The sequence below is a fragment of the Apodemus sylvaticus genome, chromosome 9, assembly GCF_947179515.1.
Source record: "Apodemus sylvaticus chromosome 9, mApoSyl1.1, whole genome shotgun sequence".
In the NCBI taxonomy this organism is placed as follows: Eukaryota; Metazoa; Chordata; class Mammalia; order Rodentia; family Muridae; genus Apodemus; species Apodemus sylvaticus.
Window position 1 is genome coordinate 58547851 of NC_067480.1, and position 21586 is coordinate 58569436.

The following is a 21586-nucleotide window of genomic DNA, read 5'->3' on the forward strand; positions in this document are numbered from 1 at the left end:
GGTATTTCAATTTTCTAGGCTAATATCCACTTTTTAGTGAGTGCATACCATGATTGATCTTTTGAGACTGGGTTACCTCACTTAGTATGATGTTCTCCAGCTCCATCCATTTGTCTAAGAATTTCATGAATTCATTGTTTCTAATGGCTGAATAGTACTCCACTGTGTATATGTACCACATTTTTTGCATCCATTCTTCTGCTGAGGGATACCTGGGTTCTTTCCAGCTTCTGACTATTATAAATAGGGCTGCTATGAACATAGTGGAGCACATATCCTTATTACATGCTGGGGAATCCTCTGGGTATATGCCTGGGAGTGGTATAGCAGGATCTTTCGGAAGTGATATGCCCAGTTTTCTGAGGAACCGCCAGACTGATTTCCAGAGTGGATGTACCAGTTTGCAACCCCACCAGCAGTGGAAGAGTGTTCCTCTTTCTCCACAACCTCACCAACACCTGCTGTCTCCTGAATTTTTAATCTTAGCCATTTTGACTAGTGTAAGGTGAAATCTCAGGGTTGTTTTGATTTGCATTACCCTAATGACTAATGAAGTTGAGCATTTTTTAAAGATGCTTCTCAGCCATCTGAAGTTCTTCAGGTGAGAATTCTTTGTTTAGCTCTCTACCCCATTTTTTAATAGGGTTATTTGGCTTTCTGGGGTCTAACTTCTTGAGTTCTTTGTATATATTGGATATTAGCCCTCTATCTGATATAGGGATGGTGAAGATCTTTTCCCAATTTGTTGGTTGCCGATTTGTCCTTTTGATGGTGTCCTTTGCCTTACAGAAACTTTGTAATTTTATGAGGTCCCATTTGTCAATTCTTGATCTTAGAGCATAAGCTATTGGTGTTCTGTTCAGGAACTTTCCCCCTGTACTGATGTCCTCAAGGGTCTTCTCCAGCTTCTTTTCTATTAGCTTCAGAGTGTCTGGCTTTATGTAGAGGTCCTTGATCCATTTGGCGTTGAGCTTAGTACAGGGAGATAAGGATGGATTATTTCGCATTCTTCTGCATGCTGACCTCCAGTTGAACCAGCACCATTTGTTGAAAAGGCTATCTTTTTTCCACTGGATGTTTTCAGCTTCTTTGTCGAGGATCAAGTGGCCATAGGTGTGTGGGTTCATTTCTGGATCTTCAATTCTGTTCCATTGATCCTCCTGCCTGTCACTGTACCAATACCATGCAGTTTTTAACACTATTGCTCTGTAGTATTGCTTGAGGTCAGGGATACTGATTCCCCCAGAATTTTTGTTGTTGAGAATAGTTTTAGCTATCCTGGATTTTTTGTTATGCCAGATGAATTTGAGAATTGCTCTTTCTAACTCTATAAAGAACTGAGTTGGGATTTTGATGGGTATTGCATTGAATCTGTATATTGCTTTTGGCAAAAGAGCCATTTTTAGCTATATTAATCCTGATGATCCATGAGCATGGGAGATTTTTCCATTTTTTGAGGTCTTCTTCCATTTCCTTCTTCAGAGTCTTGAAGTACTTGTCATACAGATCTTTCACATGTTTGGTAAGAGTCACCCCAAGGTACTTTATACTGTTTGTGGCTATTGTGAAGGGTGTCATTTCCCTAATTTCTTTCTCAGCCTGCTTATCCTTTGAGTATAGGAAGGCTAATAATGATTTTCTTGAGTTGATTTTATAATCTGCAACTTTGCTGAAGCTTTTATCAGCTGTAGGAGTTCTCTAGTGGATCTTTTTGGTCACTTAGGTAAACTATTATATCATCTGCAAATAATGATAGTTTGACTTCTTCCTTTCCAATTTGTATCCTTTTGACCTTATGTTGTCTAATTGCCCTAGCTAGTACCTCAAGTACAATATTGAAAAGATAAGGAGAAAGGAGGCACCCCTTTCTAGTCCCTGATTTTAGTGGGATTACTTCAAGTTTTACTCCATTTAGTTTGATGCTAGCTACCAGTTTGGTGTATATTGCTTTTACTATGTTTAGGTATGGGCCTTGAATTCCTGTTCTTTCCAAGACTTTAAAACATGAAAGGATGCTGAATTTTGTTGAATGCTTTTTCAGCATCCAATGAAATGACCATGTGGTTTTGTTCTTTGAGTTTGTTTATGTAGTGGATTGCATTGATAGATTTCTGTATATTGAACCAACCCTGCATCCCTGGGATAAAGCCTACTTGATCATGGTGGATGATCGTTTTGATGTGTTCTTGGATTCGGTTGGCAAGAATTTTATTGAGTATTTTTGCATCGATGTTCATAAGGGAAATTGGTCTGAAGTTCTCTTTCTTTGTTGGATCTATGTGTGGTTTTGGTATCAGTGTAATTGTAGCTTTGTAGAAGGAGTTGGGTAGTATTCCTTCTGTTTCTATTTTTGTGGAATAGTTTGAAGAGTATTGGTGTTAGGTCTTCTTTGAAGGTCTGATAGAATTCTGCACTGAGACCATCTGGCCCTGTGCTTTTTTTGGTTGGAAGACTTTCTATGACCCCTTCTATTTCTTTAGGGGTTATGGGACTGTTTAGATGATGTGTTTGGTTCTGATTTAATTTTGGTATTTGGTATCTGTCTAGGAAATTGTCCATTTCCTCCGGATTCTCCAGTTGTGTTGAGTATAGGCTTTTGTAGTAGGATCTGATGATTCTTTGAATTTCCTCAGTTTCTGTTGTTATAGCCCCCTTTTCATTTCTAATTTTGTTAATTTGAATACTTTCTCTGTGCCCTTTGGTCAGTCTGGTTAAGGGTTTATCTATCTTGTTGATTTTCTCAAAGAACTAGCTCCTGGATTCACTGATTCTTTATATGGTTCTCTTTGTTTCCACTTGATTGATTTCAGCCCTGAGTTTGATGATTTCCTGTCTTCTTCTCCTCCTGGGTGAAGTAGCTTCTTTTTGTTCCAGAGCTTTCACATGTGCCATTAAGCTGCTAGTGTATGCTCTCTCCCGTTTCTTTTTGGAGGCATCCAGGGCTATTAGTTTTCCTCTTAGCACTGCTTTCATTGTGTTCCATAGATTTGGGTATGTTGTGCCTTCATTTTCATTAAATTCTAAAAAGTCTCTGATTTCTTTCTTTATTTCTTCTTTGGCCAAGGTGTCATTGAGTAGAGTAGTGTTCATCCTCCATGTCTATGTGGGCTTTCTATTGTTTTTGTTGCTATTGAAGACCACTCTTATTCCATAGTGATCTGATAGGAGGCATGGGATTAGTTCAATCTTCTTATATTTGTTGAGGTCTGTCTTGTGACCAATTATATGGCCAATTTTGGAGAAGGTACCATGAGGTGCTGAGAAAAAGGTATATTCTTTTGCTTTTGGGTAAAATGTCTATAAATATCAGTCAAATCCAATTGGTCCAAAGTTTCAATTAGTTTTACTGTATCCTTTCTTAGTTTCTGTTTTCCTAATCCATCCATTGAGGATAGTGGAGTGTTGAAGTCACCCACAATTATTGTGTTAGGTGCAATGTGTGCTTTGAGCTTTAGTAAAGTTTCTTTTACAAATGAGGGTGCCCTTGCATTCAGGGCATAGATGTTCAGAATTGAAATTTCTTCTTGGTGGATTTTTCCTTTGACCAGCAAGAAGTGTCCTTCCATGTCTCTTTTGATGACTTTAGGTTGAAAGTCAATTTTATCTGATATTAGAATGACTACTCTGGCTCATTTCCTGAGACCATTGGCTTATAAAATTGTCTTCCAGCCTTTTACTCCAAGGTAGTTTTTGTCTTTGACACTGAGGTGTGTTTCCTGTATGCAGCAAAATGTAGGGTCCTGTTTCCTTATCCAGTCTGTTAGTCTATGTCTTTTTAATTGGGGAATTGAGTCCATTGATGTTAAGAAATATTAAGGAATAGTGATTATTACTTCCTGTCATTTTTGATGTTATTTTTATATTTGAGTGGTTATCTTCTTTTGGGTTTGATGAAAGAAGGTTACTATCTTGCTTTTTCCAGGGTGTAGTTTCCCTCTTTGTATTGGAGTTTTCCTCCTATTATTCTTTGTAGAGCTGGGTTTGTGGAAAGATATTGTGTAAGTTTGGTTTTTTCATGGAATATCTTGCTTTCTCCATCTATGGTGATTGAAAGTTTTGCTGGGTATAGTAGTCTTGGCTGGCATTTGTGTTCTCTTAGAGTCTGCATGAGATCTGCTCAGGATCTTCTAGCTTTCATGGTCTCTGGTGAGACGTCTGGTGTGATGCTGATAGGTCTTCCTTTATATCTTACTTGGCCTTTTTCTCTTACCGCCTTTAATATTCTTTCTTTGTTTAGTACATTTGGGGTTTTGATTATTATGTGATGGGAGGTATTTCTGCTCAGGTCCAGTCTGTTTGGAGTTCTGTAGGCTTCTTGTATATTCATGGGTGTCTCTCTCTTTAATTTAGGGAAGTTTTCTTCCATAATTTTGTTGAAGATATTTGCTGGCCCTTTAAGTTGTAAATCTTCACTCTCATCTATACCTATAATCCTTAGGTTTGGTCTTCTCATTGTGTCCTGGATTTCCTGGATGTTCTGGGATACAAGCTTTTTGCATTTTGCATTTTGACTGTTGAGTCAATGGTGTCTGTGGTATCTTCGCCATCTGAGATTCTTTCTTCCATCTCTTATATTCTGTTGTTGATATTTGCATCTATGGCCCCTGATTTCTTCCTCCAAAGTTGTCTCCCTTTGTGATTTCTTAGTTGTTTCTACTTCTGTTTTTAGATCCAGGATGGTTTTTCTCAGTTCCTTCATTTGTTTGTTTGTGTTTTCCTTTAATTCTTTAAGAGATTTTTATGTTTCCTCTTTCATGACTTCTGCCATTTGACTCACTTTCAAGTCACTTTTGCATTTCTTCTTCATTGGCTTCTATCTCTTGAGCCTTATTCTCCTGAATTTCTTTAAGTGATTTTTGTGTTTCTATTATATGGGTTTCTAGCTTATTCATGTTCCCCTGTATTTCTTTAAGAGATTCATTTATGTCCTTTTTGTGTTCTTCTAGCAGTATCATGACCAGTGATTTTAAATCTAAATCTTATTTTTCTGGAGTGTTGGCATATACAGGACTTGCTGATGCTGGAGAGTTTGGTTCAGACACTGCCATATTGCCTAGATTTCTGTTAGTAGCATTCCTACATTTGCCCTTTGCCATCTTGTTATCTCTGAAGTTAGTTGGTCTTATCTCTGGCTGATGTTTGAGCCTCCTGTGGTGCTGTAGGGCTATTTCTGCAACACTGGATAGCTGGGTTTCCGCTGTCACAGATTACTGATGTACTGCCCTTCTCTTGGGTGCCCTTGGAGCCCTAGTGTGCCTTGCCCCAGATTGTGTTTGTGAACTAGGAGGTGCCCGTTTGCTCCTTCAGGGAGTGCTAATGGTGTATGCTGTGGGGACCTTTTATGCGGGAATCAGCAGAGTGCTGATCACTGCCGGGCAGCCGTTCCCCCAATCGGGTTGGTGCACACAAGGCTAGCCTAGCTGCCCAGGCCCTGAGTCTAGGTAAAAGCCTGGCAGTCTTAGGCCTGAGCAATATTCGCCTTCGGCTATGACTGTTAACTGGTTCTGTCAGGTACCCAAGGTGGCAGTGTGCGCGTGCTCCCTGAAAGTGCTGGGAGAGTCTGCCCGGCTAACAACTTCCTGGCTGGGTTGGCACACAGATGGCCCACAGGACAGCCCAGGGCCTGGGTGCAGTCCAACACCTGTCCGGCTTAGACCCCCCTGCTATGTTAGCCTTGGGCTATGACTGTTAGCTGGCTTTGCCTGCTAGAACTCTCTGGCGACCAGTAGCGACAATGGTGCGGCGTGCACTGGGACTGTCGGGCAAAGAACTTCCTGGCCGGGTTGGCACACCAATGCCCCCCCCTCCAACAGCCCAGGGCCTGGGTGCAGGCCAACGCCTGTCCGGCTTTGACCCCCACAATGTTGGCCTCGGGCTAAGTCTGCGTACATTGGGCTGTCGGTTCACTCTGGAGTCTGAGATCCAAGATGGCAGAGAGTCTCTCGTAACTGACTGGCGGGAGGCAGAGTTCTGATGTGGCTTCAGTGCAGTGAAAGGTGCTATAAATCCACTGCCACATGCAGCCCAGCTAGCCAGCGATGGTCAGTGGTAGCGGGCGCAGGGCCTGCCAGGACCCTGTTGCCTTGGTTCCACTGAAGATGGCCCTTCCCGCATTTTGCATTTTCTTTGACTGTTGTGTCAATGTTTTCTATGGTATGTTCTGCACCTGAGATTCTCTCTTTTATCTCTTGTATTCTGTTGGTGATGCTTTTATCTATGACTCTTGATCTGTTTCCTAAGTTTTTTTTTTTTTTTTAAATCTCCAGGGTTGTCTTACTTTGTGATTTCTTTATTGTTTCTATTTCTGTTTTTAGATACTGGATGGTTTTGTTCAGTTCCTTGACCTGTTTGATTGTGTTTTCCTGTAATTCTTTAAGGAATTTTTGTGTTTCCTCTTTAAGGGCTTCTAGATGTTTACCTGTGTTCTCTTGTGTTTCTTTAAGGAAGTTATTTATGTCCTTCTTAAAGTCCTTGATCATCATCATGAGATGTGATTTTAAATCAGAGTATTGCTTTTCTGGTTGGGATATCCAGGGCTCACTGTGGTTGGAGCACTGGGTTCTGGTGATGCCAAGTAGCCTTGGTTTCTGTTGCTTGTGTTCTTACCCTTGCCTTTTTGCCATCTGGTTATCTCTGGTGTTAGCTGGTCTTGCTCTCTCTGACTGTGGCTTGTCCCTCCTGCAAGCCTCTGTGTCAGTACTCCTGGGAGACCAGTTCTCTCCTAGAGGAATTTGGGTATAAAGAGCTGTGGTACAGGGTCAGCTCCGGGGTGCAGACAGAAACTAGAATGATCCTGTCCCCAGCTATTCCTTGGTTACTGTGTCCTGATGGCTCTGGGAGGGTCCCTCTTGGGCCAAGAATTTGAAGAGAAGTGGTGGTCTTACCTGTGCTCGAAGGTGTGTAGGTTGTCTCTCCTGCTGGTATTTGTGTATGGAGAGCTGTGCCCAGGATCAACTTCGGGCACAGATGGAAACCGAAATGTTCCTGTCAGAGGCCGCTCTTGGGTTCCCGTGTCCTGAGGGTTTCAGGAAAGTTCCTCTGAGCAGAAGTGGTGGTCTTGCCTGCATTTATAGGCTTGACTGCACTCCTGGGAGGCTAGCTCTCTCCAGCTGCTATTTGGGTATGGAGGCCTGTGGCAGAGGATCAGCTCTGGCCCAGAAGGAAACCGGAAGCCTGGGGTCTTTTTAACATTCTGCCTACGCTCAGATTCTTTTTCTTCTTAATCTGTTTTAAACTTCCAATTTTTAACAACTTAATTTTCACCTGCAGTAGTGATGTCAGAATTAGTCCCTTCTCCATTGGGCTTTCCCAGTTGCAAGGACTTGACTACTCCTTTATTACATTTGAGACTTGTGAACACAAAGATCATATTCTTATTATCTAGTAATCATGATGACAGATATGTTTTCTACCTTAGGACAAGAAGAGGGAAAAGGACACCTAATTACCCACTTGTTCTAAAGCTTTCCCTGACTTCTAGAAGTGCTGTTTTAAGATGAAATGAAGGCAGATAAAGGGAGCAGTGGCCTTTCCCTCCCCCAGCACATAAAGCTTTATTGTACTAGGCTCCGTGGCCTTCCCCCCAGCACATAAAGCTTTATTGTACTAGGCTCCGTGGCCTTCCCCCCCCCCCCCCCAGCACATAAAGCTTTATTGTACTAGGCTCCGTGGCCTCCCCCCCCAGCACATAAAGCTTTATTGTAATAGGCTCCGTGGCCTTCCCCCCCCCCAGCACATAAAGCTTTATTGTAATAGGCTCCATGGCCTCCCCTCCCCCAGCACATAAAGCTTTATTGTACTAGGTTCCATGGCCTCCGACACCCCAGCACATAAAGCTTTATTGTAATAGGCTCCGTGGCCTCCCCCCCCCCAGCACATAAAGCTTTATTGTAATAGGCTCCTTGGCCTCCACCCCCCCCCAGCACATAAAGCTTTATTGTAATAGGCTCCATGGCCTCCGACACCCCAGCACATAAAGCTTTATTGTAATAGGCTCCGTGGCCTTTCCCCCCCCCCCCCAGCACATAAAGCTTTATTGTAATAGGCTCCATGGCTTCCCCCCCCCAGCACATAAAGCTTTATTGTAATAGGCTCCATGGCCTCCCCCCCCCCACCCAGCACATAAAGCTTTATTGTACTAGGCTCCGTGGCCTTCCCCCCCCCCCCCCAGTACATAAAGCTTTATTGTACTAGGCTCCATGGCCTCCCACACCCCAGCACATAAAGCTCTATAGTACTAGGCTCCTTCACACTGTCCAGGTGCTTTGTGGAATGACCATAATAGAGGGGTTTGTGGTACTTATCCCTTCTGCCTCAGAGGTCTTTCTGAGAATACATCTTTATGCTTACAGATGTCTAGAATTTCTGCTTCAAAATGATGCGAACCCATCCATCAGGGACAAGGAAGGCTACAATAGCATCCACTATGCTGCTGCCTATGGCCACAGACAGTGTCTAGAACTGGTGAGTTGTCTTGACTATTTGATTTTTTTTTCCTAGCACAATACCATCCCCAAACTCTCAGCAGGCACCCTCACCACCTAGTGCAGTCACCAGTAGGAATTTCTGGGAACATATTTTCTGCTAAGTGAAAAAATTGTTTGACCTTACGGGATGTAGATTTCTTTGTTCCTGTCTGTCCTCATCTGACTGGTGCTGGACTCATCTGCAGTAATTGTGGTAGGAATTTTAGATCTGTGTGTAGACATGGCTTTTGTTTTAAAAAATAATTAGGACTGGTCAATCATTCCAAGTAACTCTTTCCAGAAAAAAACTTAACACTGCAGTACTCACAAACAGTACTATAACTTAGTACTTGACTTGTTCAGTCATTAGGTACATAGGTTCATTTGGGTCAGTCCCATGTCTGGAGTGGAAAGAAAGACACTGGCAAGGGATAAGAACAGAATTTGAACTTAAAAAAAAAAATCAAATGATTAAGAGATACCTGGGGACAAGGGGTATTGAAATCTGAATTCTGCTCTTGGTTTTGGATATAAGACCCAAAATTCAAATGTCCATAGTGACTTGAAATGTGGAGGGGGAAGCGGGCTCAGGTATAAGATAGTCAGGCATGATGGAAACTACAGCAGATAGAGAGCCGCGCTTTACATAACGGAGACATAGCCTGTTGGAAGAGCTGGAAGGAAAAGGCTCTTAGAAATCTGTGTGTGTGTGTGAGTGTGTGTGTGTGTGTGTGTGTGTGTGTGTGTGTGATGTCCATGCATATGTCACAGTGCATATGAAGGACAGAGAACAACGTTATGGAGTCAGATTGCTCTAACTTTATTTACATGAGTTGAGACCAAAATCAGATCACCAGGTGATCAACAAGGACTTTACCTACTAAGCCATATAGTCAGACCTAAAATCTGACTTTTTAATGTAAGATAATCTGTTTTGAAATCTTCCTGTGGAGGATGAGAGGAAAGTTCATTCATAGCTATATCCAGCTATAGATGATACTTTGCTATTTTGACACCACAGTTGGTCCAGTTTCATCAGGGTACGTGAATGTTCCAACTCACTGTGTGTGCTGATGACAAGTGCCATTTTTCTTTACTGCCCTTGAATGTGTTTATATATATATCTGTGTTGATTTGAATGAAAATGGTTCCATAGGCCCAAAGGGACAGGCATTATTTGGAGGTGTGGCCTTGTTGGAGTAGATAAGGCTTTGTTGGAGGAAGTGTATCTCTGGGGGATGGGCTTTGAGGTCTCAGATGCTCAAGCCAGGCCCAATGTCTTACTCTTTTTCCTGTTGCCTATCTGGATATAGAACTCTCAGCTACCTCTCCAGCACCATGTCTGCCTGTGTGCTGCCATGCTTCCCACCATGATGGTAAAAGACTAAACCTCTGAACTATAAGCCAACCTTAATGAAACATTTCCTTATAAGAGTTGCTATGGTCATGGTATCTCTTCATGGCAATGGAAACCCTATCTAAGACAGCCTGTAAATCCAACATTTGGGAGATTGAAGCAAGGGGATCTCAAGTTCAAGGCCAGTCTGTTCTTATTACCCTGTTTAATAAATAAAGAAGTTGTGTCAGGTGTGATGGCACATACCTTTAATTAAGTACTTGGGAGGCAGGGGCAGGTAGCCAGCCTAGTCAATCTAGCCCATTCCAGTTTAGCCAGGGCTACATAACAAGATTCTATTTCAACCTACCAAACAATCAACCTTACTTTCATTTCTTTTTTCCCTACTACTTTCCTGTGTTGTTCCGCTAAAGAACCACAAAATATCTACTATATGTGGTTTACTAAGACAGACATGATGAGGTACGGAGCCAACAAGCCAGTATATCAGTGTCTACAGAATTATGTGGCAAACTAACCATCCTTCAGCTGCTTCTACTTAGTGTCAGCCTTATTATAATTCTTTTACTATGTAATACAGGAAAATCTATATAAAGTTACCCAGCTTGGAAACAAAAATGGGATTATTCTTGTATAGTTTTTCATTGCATGGGTGGGTGAAATATATTTACTGTCACCATTCTTGAAGAATTTGATATTTTTCTGAGGGTATTGTGAATACTGAAGAGTTCCTTGTTTGATGCTGGGAATAGGTAGCAGTTTGTTTGTTTTGTTTTGGTTTGGTTTGGTTGTTTGTTTTCTTCCCCTAGTTCCTCTTCAATTATTCTGTCTGCATACATAATAAATCACCCCAAAAGTTAGTGACTGAAAACAGCATTAGTGATGTACTCTGCCTCATAGTTTATGGGACTTTTGGAATGGCTAAGCTGTGTAGTTCTAGGCAAAGCTATCTGAAGAGGCCACATGCTGGCCTAGCATTGTCTCAAGGGCCACTCTTCCCATGGCATCATGGGCTAAAAGATATAAACAGATAGCCTTCCTTAGATGTGTTTTAACCCTGTGCATTCTTGCATCTCCTTTCCTCCTCAACCCTCCACTCTCTTCCCCTGTGCCTCTCCCCATTATCTATCTCCTCTTCCCAAATGGATTCCTTTATAATTCTGACATCTAACCAGGTTGGCCTCAAACTCAATCCTCCTGCTTCTTCCCTCTCACTTCTGGGATTATAGCTGAACCCCACTCTTCAATGGGTTTTCCCATGTTGTTCTAGTGTAGCATCATATCTTACATGGTGACTCAAGATCAATCAAAGGGGAGAAAAAGGAGGAAGGCTGTGATCTCTCTTTGAAAATGACTTGAAGGTTCTTCTGCATGTCCACATCTTGAGGTCATAAAATATAAAGGAGGGAAGGGAATAGTGTAAAGTGCTAGCTCCCTCCACAGCAGGTGCAGGAAGCCAGTGACTTCAGGACTCCTGAGCATTGGCGGTGATATGGAAGCCCACGCGGACATGGAGTAGTGACTAATCATGCAGGTGAGCAAACAAGTCATGGAGGCATTAACTAGTTGCTCCAAAGTTATGGCACTGCCCTTCGGAAGGATGAGGACCAGTAATGGGACATTTTATGAGTTCCGATTTTGAAGGAAGTGGTTATTCAGCAAACCACCACTTTCCATTACAGATTAAAGCCGCACTCACCCCAAGTCTTTCAAACAGAGCTGATGCTTGGTAGGATCAACTCCAGCCTGTTAACTCCAGCTTTGCATTGATACTTGCTCTAGATCTGTAAGAAGTATGACTTTGTGTTTAGACCTTGTATTACAACATGTGCACAAGTATAAATGTGTTCTGTCATCACTGAAAGAGTGAGGGCTTACTGGTATAATTGTATTGTACCAATAATGAGCCTGTCTTCTGAAACCTACTTAAGATACAGCTGTCTTTAATTGCTTTTTCACCCAGAAAACCATATGCTACAATTAGATTTATGAACTTTTATCACAAAGTTTGTTGTTATACTCTTAATGCTGTGTGCTGCTCTGTGGAGCTATAATGAGTTACCTTCAGTCCTGCAGCATACAGAGCCTAATTTTCTGGTGACACCTTTCTGCCCAAGTGATGTGTTGCATGCACTGTTTTGCTTTCTCAGGAATGCCATTTTATCTGACAAAAAGACTTTTCTGCCCAAAAGGCAGAAAAAACTTGGTTCTTTGATTAAATCAACTCTTGACTTTGTGTTTACAGAGGTGATAATTCACGGAAATTAGGAATAGTCTATAGTAGGTATGGGAAGAAGTAATTGATCTTCACTTGTAATGTTAGTTGAATCAGGATAGATTATCAATATAAATTAGTAGAAGCATCACCCTTGCTTGCTTTTAAGAAAGAACCTCCATGAGTCATTATCACACAAACAGGATTTTTCTGAATGGTTATTGTTGGATGGAAAGCTTTATGTGTTCCCATTTCTGAGTGCATACTAAAATTCCTCTTGCACACACTTTGTACTTAGTGAAGTTCCTAAGCAAGCTGTGGACATTCTCAGAAGCCCCCACAACATCGAATAAAAGCAAACAGAACAGGGAACAGTCTTGCATTGCCCCATACACCAGGTGTTCTTCCCCCTACACACACACACACACACACACACACACACACACACACACACACACACACAGACACACATGCACGCATACATGCATGAACATATCAGATGTGTAGCACTACTCTTGCAGGTATTATATCCTCCTGCCAGCTCATCCAACAATGAACCAGTTGGGGAGGAGATGAGATAGGGATGAGGTTTCTGTAAGAATGGGAAAGAGAACAGGGTCATCTCTGGGATAAGTGTTAAATGAAGAAGTAAGACAAGGTAGCTTTTTTTGTATGGAGGGGCATTTCTATCCCCCCCCCCCTTGGGGACACACCTCCATCATAAAAATCCTCATCATCTTAGGCACTAGATGTTAGGAAAGCAAACCAATGAACCAGTATACACAAGGGGCAGATTTCTCTGTCATGCCAAATACCCCTATCTCAAACACTCCCTCTTACCAGAGGTCATCTTTTTAGCAAGTTGGCCCTGATCCTGCGCCAGGCTTTTCCACAAATAGCCCTGTCTCATGGAACTATGGTCATTTATTAGTCTGTGAGCCAACTTCTTCTGGGAAACCATTCACTGTCTCTGCTCCTTCTCCTTCTCTCTCTTCCCTTCCCTATCTTTATTTTATGTCCACTGGCACTTTGCCTGCATGTATATCTATGCGAGGGTGTTGGGAACCCTGGCACAGACAGTTGAGAACTGCCATGTGGATACTGGGAGTTGAACCCTAGTCCTCTGAAAGAGCAGACAGACAGATGACTCTTAACTGCAGAGGGCTCTTAACCATCTCTCCAGCTCTATCTCCCCCAATAGACCACTTTTTAGTTCACATTCCCAGGCTGTGCTCTGACCTGTAGAGGGAACAGAAAGAGTATAAATGCATATTTTCTACTAGACCAAGCTTTGTCTTTTAGGAGCTACAGTGAGATGAAATGGCCTTTGGCACTAGCTGACTTTTGTACAGTCAGTGGTGTCTGCTCCCAGCTCCCTCCTCTTAGCTAATTGAGCTATTACTGGGCTTACGCAGATCATTAAATATGTATCATTAAATTTTATGCATATGTGTAAATGACTGTGACACTTAACTTAGTATATATTTGCTTGGCATTCATGGTTTGTAGCTCTTGTCTGTGATTAAAAGCTTAGAATGTGTAAACCATATTTTTGTTTTCAACTTATTTTGCTGCAACCAAAATGGAACAGAAATTGCATTAGCTATTAACTCTATTTTTGTATTTGAACTGATTTTTAGCTGATTCTACAACAAAAATCTCCCAGAGGGTGATGGATTTCTCAGTCTTGACAGAAGAGCCAGGTTCAGGATCCCATCTCATCACCTCCTTAAGCCAGTGTTCTCATTGCTTTTCATCAAAGATGTATGTCCTGAGCTTACTCCAAAAATCTGCTCACCAGTGTGTACAAAGAACTGGGATCAGTCAAATTCAATTGGGCTCAAACTATCAAAGCGGAGCGGAGAGTTCATGTCTAATAAAGCACCTTGTGTCTGAGTCAGATGCTTGATAGAGCAGAGGAGAGAGCTGGCAGAGGGCTCCTGCCTCTGTGGCAGCGCATTCAGGCTGACTGGGAAGACAGAGATGCGGGAAGCATGCCCCTATTTGGGATTTCAGTTTCTGTTGGCATTCCAGTTTTCTTTTGCAATATTGAATATTTGTTTGTGAACACAAAGACTCTTAGGACTTTGACTGTGGGAGAAGACATTTTCTAGTGTATTTACATAAATTGCCTACAGTATTTGGAAAAGTGGGTTTGAAACTAGAGACTTGAGATTAAATTCAGTCTGAGGCTTTGCTAAGCATAATCACTTGAAATTTGGCTGCTTCCCCAGGATCTCCTGTAAACTTGAACTTTAACAATCAGAGTAAGTGGGGGTGGGGCAGACAATCCCTGCACGCATATTCCAGAAGTGTCATGACTCTCTGAAGACAGCTACGTTTTGGGCAACTAAAAACAAAATCATGTTATATTCATATAAAATCCTAGACGTTACTAATTTTTCTTTTATTGGATATTTTATTTATTTATATTTCAAATATTATCCCCTTTCCCTGTTTCTGCTCTGGAAACCCCCTATCCCATCCTCCCTCTCCCTGCTTCTATGAGGGTATTCCCCAACCCCTCCCCACACACACACACTCCTGCCTCCCTGCCCTGGCATTCCCCTACACTGGGGCATCGAGCCCTCACAAGACCAAGGGTCTCTACTCCCATTGATGTCCGACAAGGCCATCCTCTGCTACATAGGCAGCTGGAGCCATGGGTCCCTCCATTTGTACTCCTTGGTTGGTGGTTTAGCCCCTGGGAGCTCTGGGGGATTTGGTTGGTTGATATTGTTGTTCTTTCTTTAGCTCCCTCAGTTCTTTCTCTAACTCCTCCATTGGGGACCCTGTGCTACTGATTTTTATCACAGACTTGAGCATTGTTAGCAACTGATTCTGAATAAATGCATGTGTCTGTATAGAATACATTTCAGTGTCTAATTAAGCTTCATCATACTAACAAAGTATAGTTTAAAGGAGGTAGTTTTCCTCTTTAAAAAAGTTACTTTTATGTTAGAAAGCAGTTACATCTAAAAGAAATTTCTTCTAAAGATAGCCAGTGAATTTGAACCCAAATCTCCAACAAACCTCTAATAACTTTTTTTGTCCCCAGGGGTTCTATGAGCTGGTCTTAAGAGAGTGTGACTTTGAGTTGACAGGCTTTGCATAAGAAGCAGTGTGTGACCCTCAGCAATGCAAATGTGACCACTCTACTGTCGACCTCAGTAGAAAGATGCACAGCTTTTAGATGGAACTCCAGGGAGGGGTCGAGATGGGCACAGACCTTCTGATATCGCTAGCAGCCTCCCACTGTTATGAGTTCACAAAAGATGTGTCGTAGGACATAAATATATACTTGAGATGGGCACAGACCTTCTGATATCACTAGCAGCCTCACACTGTTATGAGTTCACAAAAGATGTGTCGTAGGACATAAATATATACTCAGAGCATTAGAATAGATGGTTCAGCAAGAGGTCAAAGACAGACCTTTGACAAGACCCTGATTACAAGATGCAGAAGATCCTTCTAGTTTTACTATGAACCAATCTTGCTGTCAATGAAAGAACTACTTAACAAATCTATTATGGTCAACAACCTCAGCTTTACCTTTGGTGGAGGGTCCAAAATAGTCGGGCTGTTGCTCCCATACTTCAAAGCTAAGTACTAGTGCCTTAGCTCACTTGACAATGTCTAAAGTCTAAATGGGAAAGGCAGGAAGTTTAAGATTATGGAGAGTTTTTTTTATTTACATTGCAAATGATTTCCCCTTTTCTGGGTCCCCACTCCCCACAAGTCCCATAAGCCCTCTTCCGTCCCAGTTGTACTGTGTATCACATCATCCCCAAGACAGGGAGAAAGGTTGCCTTATCCAAAGACCAAATAATTCAGTGAGGTGGCTTAGATGTCTGATAAATGTTCATGTACTTTAGTGGACACAGTAGTCTGGCATATGAGAAATATAAATAGCTTCAATCCAACTTTGCTTGCCAGGAGGTCATATAAAAAGTCCATTGTGACAGATTACTCCTCTTTCAGCAGTGATGGGAGAACTTGTCATATGTTCTCAATGCCCAGATGTGTATCTGAAGGCCACAGCTGGCCTAAGGCACTCCTTAATTATGCTAAGAGTTGTCTGTGGTAGTCGAGGGATGGGGCTCAGTGCCCCTAGAACAGAGGAGGGAGAGTCAGTTTATTCTTTAATAGCTACAAACCTGTGCTAATATATGTAAAACTGATGTAAGGACACTTGGAAAATTAAAAGTTACACACACACACACACACACACACACACCTACCTCTAGTAACTGTTTCTAGATGTATAATATAGTGGGCACTAAGAGATTCAAATAGGCAGGAGACAAGGCAGCTACAGGTAAGAGGAGAACCTACTGTGACACTCGAAAGAGAAATAGCATGAGCATCTGATCCAGGCAGGCCTCATTGCCAAGACCATGGTCTCTGCCTCCTACGCAGCCTCTTCTTTTCTATCCCCTTCAACCTTAGAGGGAGCAGGCATTGAGAGACAGGAGGCTCCAGGCTCCAGGCTAGGGACAGAGAGGCCCCCACCTTGTCCTGATCTCCATTGTAGCCTTTGGTGGGAGGAAGCTCCACTGTTAGGAAGCCTTTAGGGTTTACGGCTCTTATGCTGGAGCAGACTGGTTAATTGCTGGCACACAGCTATGTTTGTAACAGAAATGCTTTGGGGAGCTTTTACTGTTCGCTAGAGATTTTTATCCTGGGTGGCAGTCTCATAATGGAGACGGGCTCTGGTGTAGGGAGAAAGAGAACAGAACTATAGTTGGATTTACTGGTGACTCATTGCTTAGTCACACACTGGAGCCTGCTGTGGAAGGGAAGACCAGTGTCCAGCTCTAAAGAAAAGAAGAGTCTTGATCTGAAATATGCATAGATTTAAAATTCAGCCTTATAGGATAGAATGTCCTAATAGTTTCAAGCACTTATTAGGTCCCCAAAAGCATTGAACAAAAGTGATACATTGCTGAAGGATCAAGCTTGATTTAGGGATAAAATTTAAAGGCTAGGTTTTAAGTATTTAGTGAGTCTCTTGATTGTTTGGAAGACTTTCATAAAAGAGAGGCTTGCGAGGAAAAGAAAATTTACATTTTTATGAATAGCTTGTTCATTTATGAACATCTTCAATAGCTACAAACTTGTGCTAATATAGGTAAAACTGATGTAAAGACAAAATAAAAGTTGCACACACACACACAGAGACATACACACACACACACACACACACACACACACACACACACACATCTACCTATAGTTTCTAGCTGTATAATATAGTGGGCACTAAGAGATTCAAATTGGCATCACTGTCTCTGAAAGGGAAGCTTCTAAAGAACTAGTAATGTAGGAAATATAAAGATTCTTAAGGATGGTGTTGTTTAGATGTGAGCTGAAAACAAAGTTCATCTGCCTTGTTCTCCCCTCTTTCCCACCCTGTCTCTTCTCTCCTCTGTCCTGGTTACTTTTGTATTGTAACAAAACCCCAGAACCAAGGCGGCTTGCAGAAGAGTTTATTAGGGCTTGCAGTTTCAGAAGGTGAGCCCAGGACTATGTAGGGAGCATGGCATTACAGCTGTAGCTGAGAGCTCACATCACCCACAGACACAAGGCAGAAAGGGCTAACTAGGAATAGCATGAACTTCCGAAACCTTGAAGCCCACTCCTGGTGAAACACCTTCTCCAACAAGGCACACCATTTAATCCTTTCCAAGCAGTTCCATCAGCTGGGAACCAAACATTCAAAACCCCGAGCCTACGAGGGCCGTTCTCGTTCAAACCACCATACCTCTTTACTTAAAAACCTACCAGGCAGCATTTAGTGAGACAAGACAGCAGCCCAGTTGGGGCCTCCCCACCAGAGGATGTCAGGGAAACAAACCAGGAAGGGTAGAAACCCAGTCAAGGGCAGGGACCTATATGAGTGTATTTGTTACTCTTCTCATAGCTCTGTCAAAATCTTGACAAATGCAATGTAATAAAGAAAGGTTTTATTTTGGTTCATGATTTAAGAAGAGATATAGTTCACTGTGGTAAGAAAGGGAAAGGGGCCATCACATTGTGTCAATGTCACCAAATGGACTGGGAGTAGGATTGGGTTATAAAACCTTAAGATGTGCTCCCAGTGACCCACTGCCTTCAGGGAGGCTTCATCCCTCAGGATATCCAACCAAGAGCCTATAAGGCTGTGTGTGGCCCAGGATAACTATTAACACATCCCAACACAAAAACATAATCTCCCAACTTTTGGAAGGGAGTGACTTAAATGCACATTTTTCAACCACGAACTTTGTAGATGACAACATCATGTTGCAGCGTCATGCAAACCAAATGTATGTATTCTCTCACAAACCACAGGCTAGCCCTGGAAAGTTATACAATGGTCCAAAATCAATGCCATCAGTTGGAACCAAGTGTACAAATCCATGGGCCCACGAGGACATTCACATTTGAACAACAATGTATTTCACACTCAATATAGTTTTTGTTTCCCCCTTTTTAAAGTTTGTACATTCTTCTCTTGCTCTCAAATTCTTCTCATTGATAGGACAAAGAAATCATGTAACAGAAGCAAACTGAGTATCACTCACTCTTAAATGAAGGAATACAGTAATTATGATGTTTGATCAAGATTTCCTGTGTAATGGGGACTGGACTTAGAACCAGCCTTTAGTGAAGTTGGAGATCAGGGTGTCCTTTCAGCTTTTATACGTTTTAAAATTGTGTTAGTCTTCATTATAAACCATCAACATCTTATTAGAACATCCTTTATAATTTGCAGTGAAATGTCTGGGGACTCATGTTCATCTACTAAGGCAGATAGAGCCAGTTAAATGATTAAGGAGTTTCCTTCCTGACTCTGGAATGACACTCAAAGGAAGCAAGTTAAAGTTGATGGACTCTTATGTGGTGACCTCAGCCAACCCCTCTTACTCAAGGTCCTCTCCTGTGCCATTCAGAATGCACAAGCCCTGGACCGGGAAGCTTGTCCTCTAGGCAGACAGAGAGGCTCTTACCACTGCCGTTTCTTTTTCCATAGTTGATGGAAAATGAGCGTCTTCTAGGGTGTGGTTTCTCTTACATTAGCCACCTTCTATAGCTGCTTTCCAAAACACGGAGAGGATTTAGAGGAGTGTATTGAGAACTGTGGTTGACATAGGTATGTTACTCATGGGCATAACTTTCAAAGAAATCAGAAACTAGTTTGGAAGATAAAACCATACTACATAAATATTGGTTCAAAATATTATCTGCATCTCTTAAGTTCTTCACAGGATAATAATAGAATTAAATAGCTGCCCCTGGCTTTTATCTGGCTCCACCCCTTCCATTTTTGTCATCTTCTTGACTCTGATCCAGTTCCTGTGAAAAAGCTTTGGCATGTTGCCATGTAGTCTATACATTTTTTTCCCTAAGCACAACATGGCTACTATTTCCTTCCTACCTTTCCATGCTTTCTGGTGGCAGTATGTCCAGCTACTGTCTGCATTTCAAAAGCTCTTTGGTCACAGACATCCAGAAAAACTCTACTCCTAGCACCGCTAACCCGTGGCAGGTCAGAGGCTGCCAAAATCTGTGTAAAATTTACACTAACCATCTCCTGCAGGGCCATTGTCTGGTGCCAACACTGCTCTCCCCACCCTCCACCACACACCTGGCATCTCAACCTGTGTCTCTGGGAGCTTGGCAAGTCAGGATGGGGTAAGGATGGTGAGGTTGAAAGTTCACGGGTTCATTTTTTTTTCTTTTTTCTTTTTTTTTTTGCTGGCCTGAGGCAAAATGTCCAACTCCAAGGTCTATGAGCGTTTACTTCACTTCTGTGAGGCCCCTATCTTGCCTTAGCTGTTAAATGGAGCTTAGGTTATTTTAAATAGGAGAAAGCAAATTAAATAGAACTTGCATATTGTGTCAATTTTTTTCCTGGGTATGCATTCAAAGAAAATAAAATCAGTATTTCTAGGAGATTTGTGTGTTCATGGAACCATTATTCAGGGTAGCCAAGTTTTGCAAACAGTTGTGTGTGTGTGTGTGTGTGTGTGTGTAAACTACATATAACGATATGTATATAACTATATATAAATATATATACACACTGTGTGTAATGTAATGTTATTCGACTTTTTGAGAGAAGGAAGTCCTGCTTCCCACAGTATGGATGAATATGGAATACACTATACTTAATCAGACACAGAAAGGCAAACACTACACAAATTCACTAATAGATGGAATCTAAAAAAGATTGAACTCATAAAAGCAAAGTTTCCAAGAGCCGGGAGTCAGGAGACATGAGGATATCAGTGACTGCACAGTTAGAGTCATGCAGGATTCTGAGTGTCTGTTCAACAGCACGACGACTGCAGTTAGTAATGCTGTACTACAGGGAGCGAGCAAATGTTCTACACGTGCATGTGTGCAAACATACATCTGCACTCACAAACACACAAACATAAACACACATACACACATACCTGTAAGGTAGTAGAAGTTTAGTATTTGCAATTATCAGTTCGCTGTGTATACATGCTTTAAAGCATCATATTATCTGCCTTTAATATATATATGATTTTACTTCAGTAAAGTTGGGCAAACAAAGGCTATAAGAAAATTGCCTAGCACAGTGCCTAGTACATGAAAGATAAAAGCAGCGGTGATTGTTATGTATTCCTTGTCTGTAACTTAAAAGAGACCCCATCTCCTGCACACTGTACCGTACCTATGAATATCTAAAAACTAAAAGAATGCTGTATCTGCACTCTTACTACCTAGCAATGGGAACCAGCATGTAATAAATAACTGTGATAAAGTAAGTTATCTTATTGGGATTCTGTATTTCTGTTACTACTTTTTAAAATCATTATCCAGAATCAAACAGGAGTTCCAGAAAAGGTTCAGGAAGGAGCAATGCTGTGGGAATGCCGTGGTTAATGAGATGCTTGCAGACTCTCATAGGGTAGTGTGTTTGCTAAGCATCTCTCCTTGTCTTGTCACCATTTGTGTGACCTGGGGTAGCAACAGGAAACTGGAAATGAGCTGAATGAGGACAGGTGGGGGTGTCTGAGCTTGGTTGGTTAAATCAGTGAGTACTTCATTTATGAGACATCAGAGAACCTGGCTAGTTAATGGCTTCTTTGGTTTTGATGATATCTGCTTTGCCCACTAAATGAAGCAGTTGTAAGTCACACGATATGCTGAAGCAGAAAGAAAGTAGATTCTGTATCTCAGCTCATGCGGCTGATGACACAACCATCTGGGATCAGCCATTCATAAAAGATGCGATGTGAGGCAGGCACGTATCTGAATATGCGTGTCAAGTCTCGCCCATCTGTTTTGACTTTGCTTAGGATAATAACAGCTTTCTTACCCACTTACTTGAATCTGTGCCGATTCTTGTACTATTCATTAAGCAGACATACGCAGACATAGTCTTTGTGCTCTTTGGCCAGTGCTTTTGAGTCCCAACAAAATTAGCCTTAATTGGATCAGTAAAAATTTTCCTCAAAGCTGTGTATTTTATGGCCTGGGACAGAATCAATAGACCATCTGTTGATGTTTACAGCAGAAAATGTATAC

At 41.9% G+C, this 21586-nt stretch overlaps 1 protein-coding gene across 2 annotated transcripts in view; it reads left to right on the top strand.

Annotated features, from left to right (window-relative positions):
• Positions 1 to 21586, top strand: part of Ankrd44 (ankyrin repeat domain 44) — a 299425-nt gene that overhangs the window by 214953 nt on the left and 62886 nt on the right. For both annotated transcript variants that reach the window (XM_052193557.1, XM_052193558.1), the window contains exon 16: positions 8352 to 8463. In XM_052193557.1, coding sequence (XP_052049517.1) covers positions 8352 to 8463 — 112 coding nt within the window. The remainder of the gene's footprint in view (positions 1 to 8351; positions 8464 to 21586) is intronic.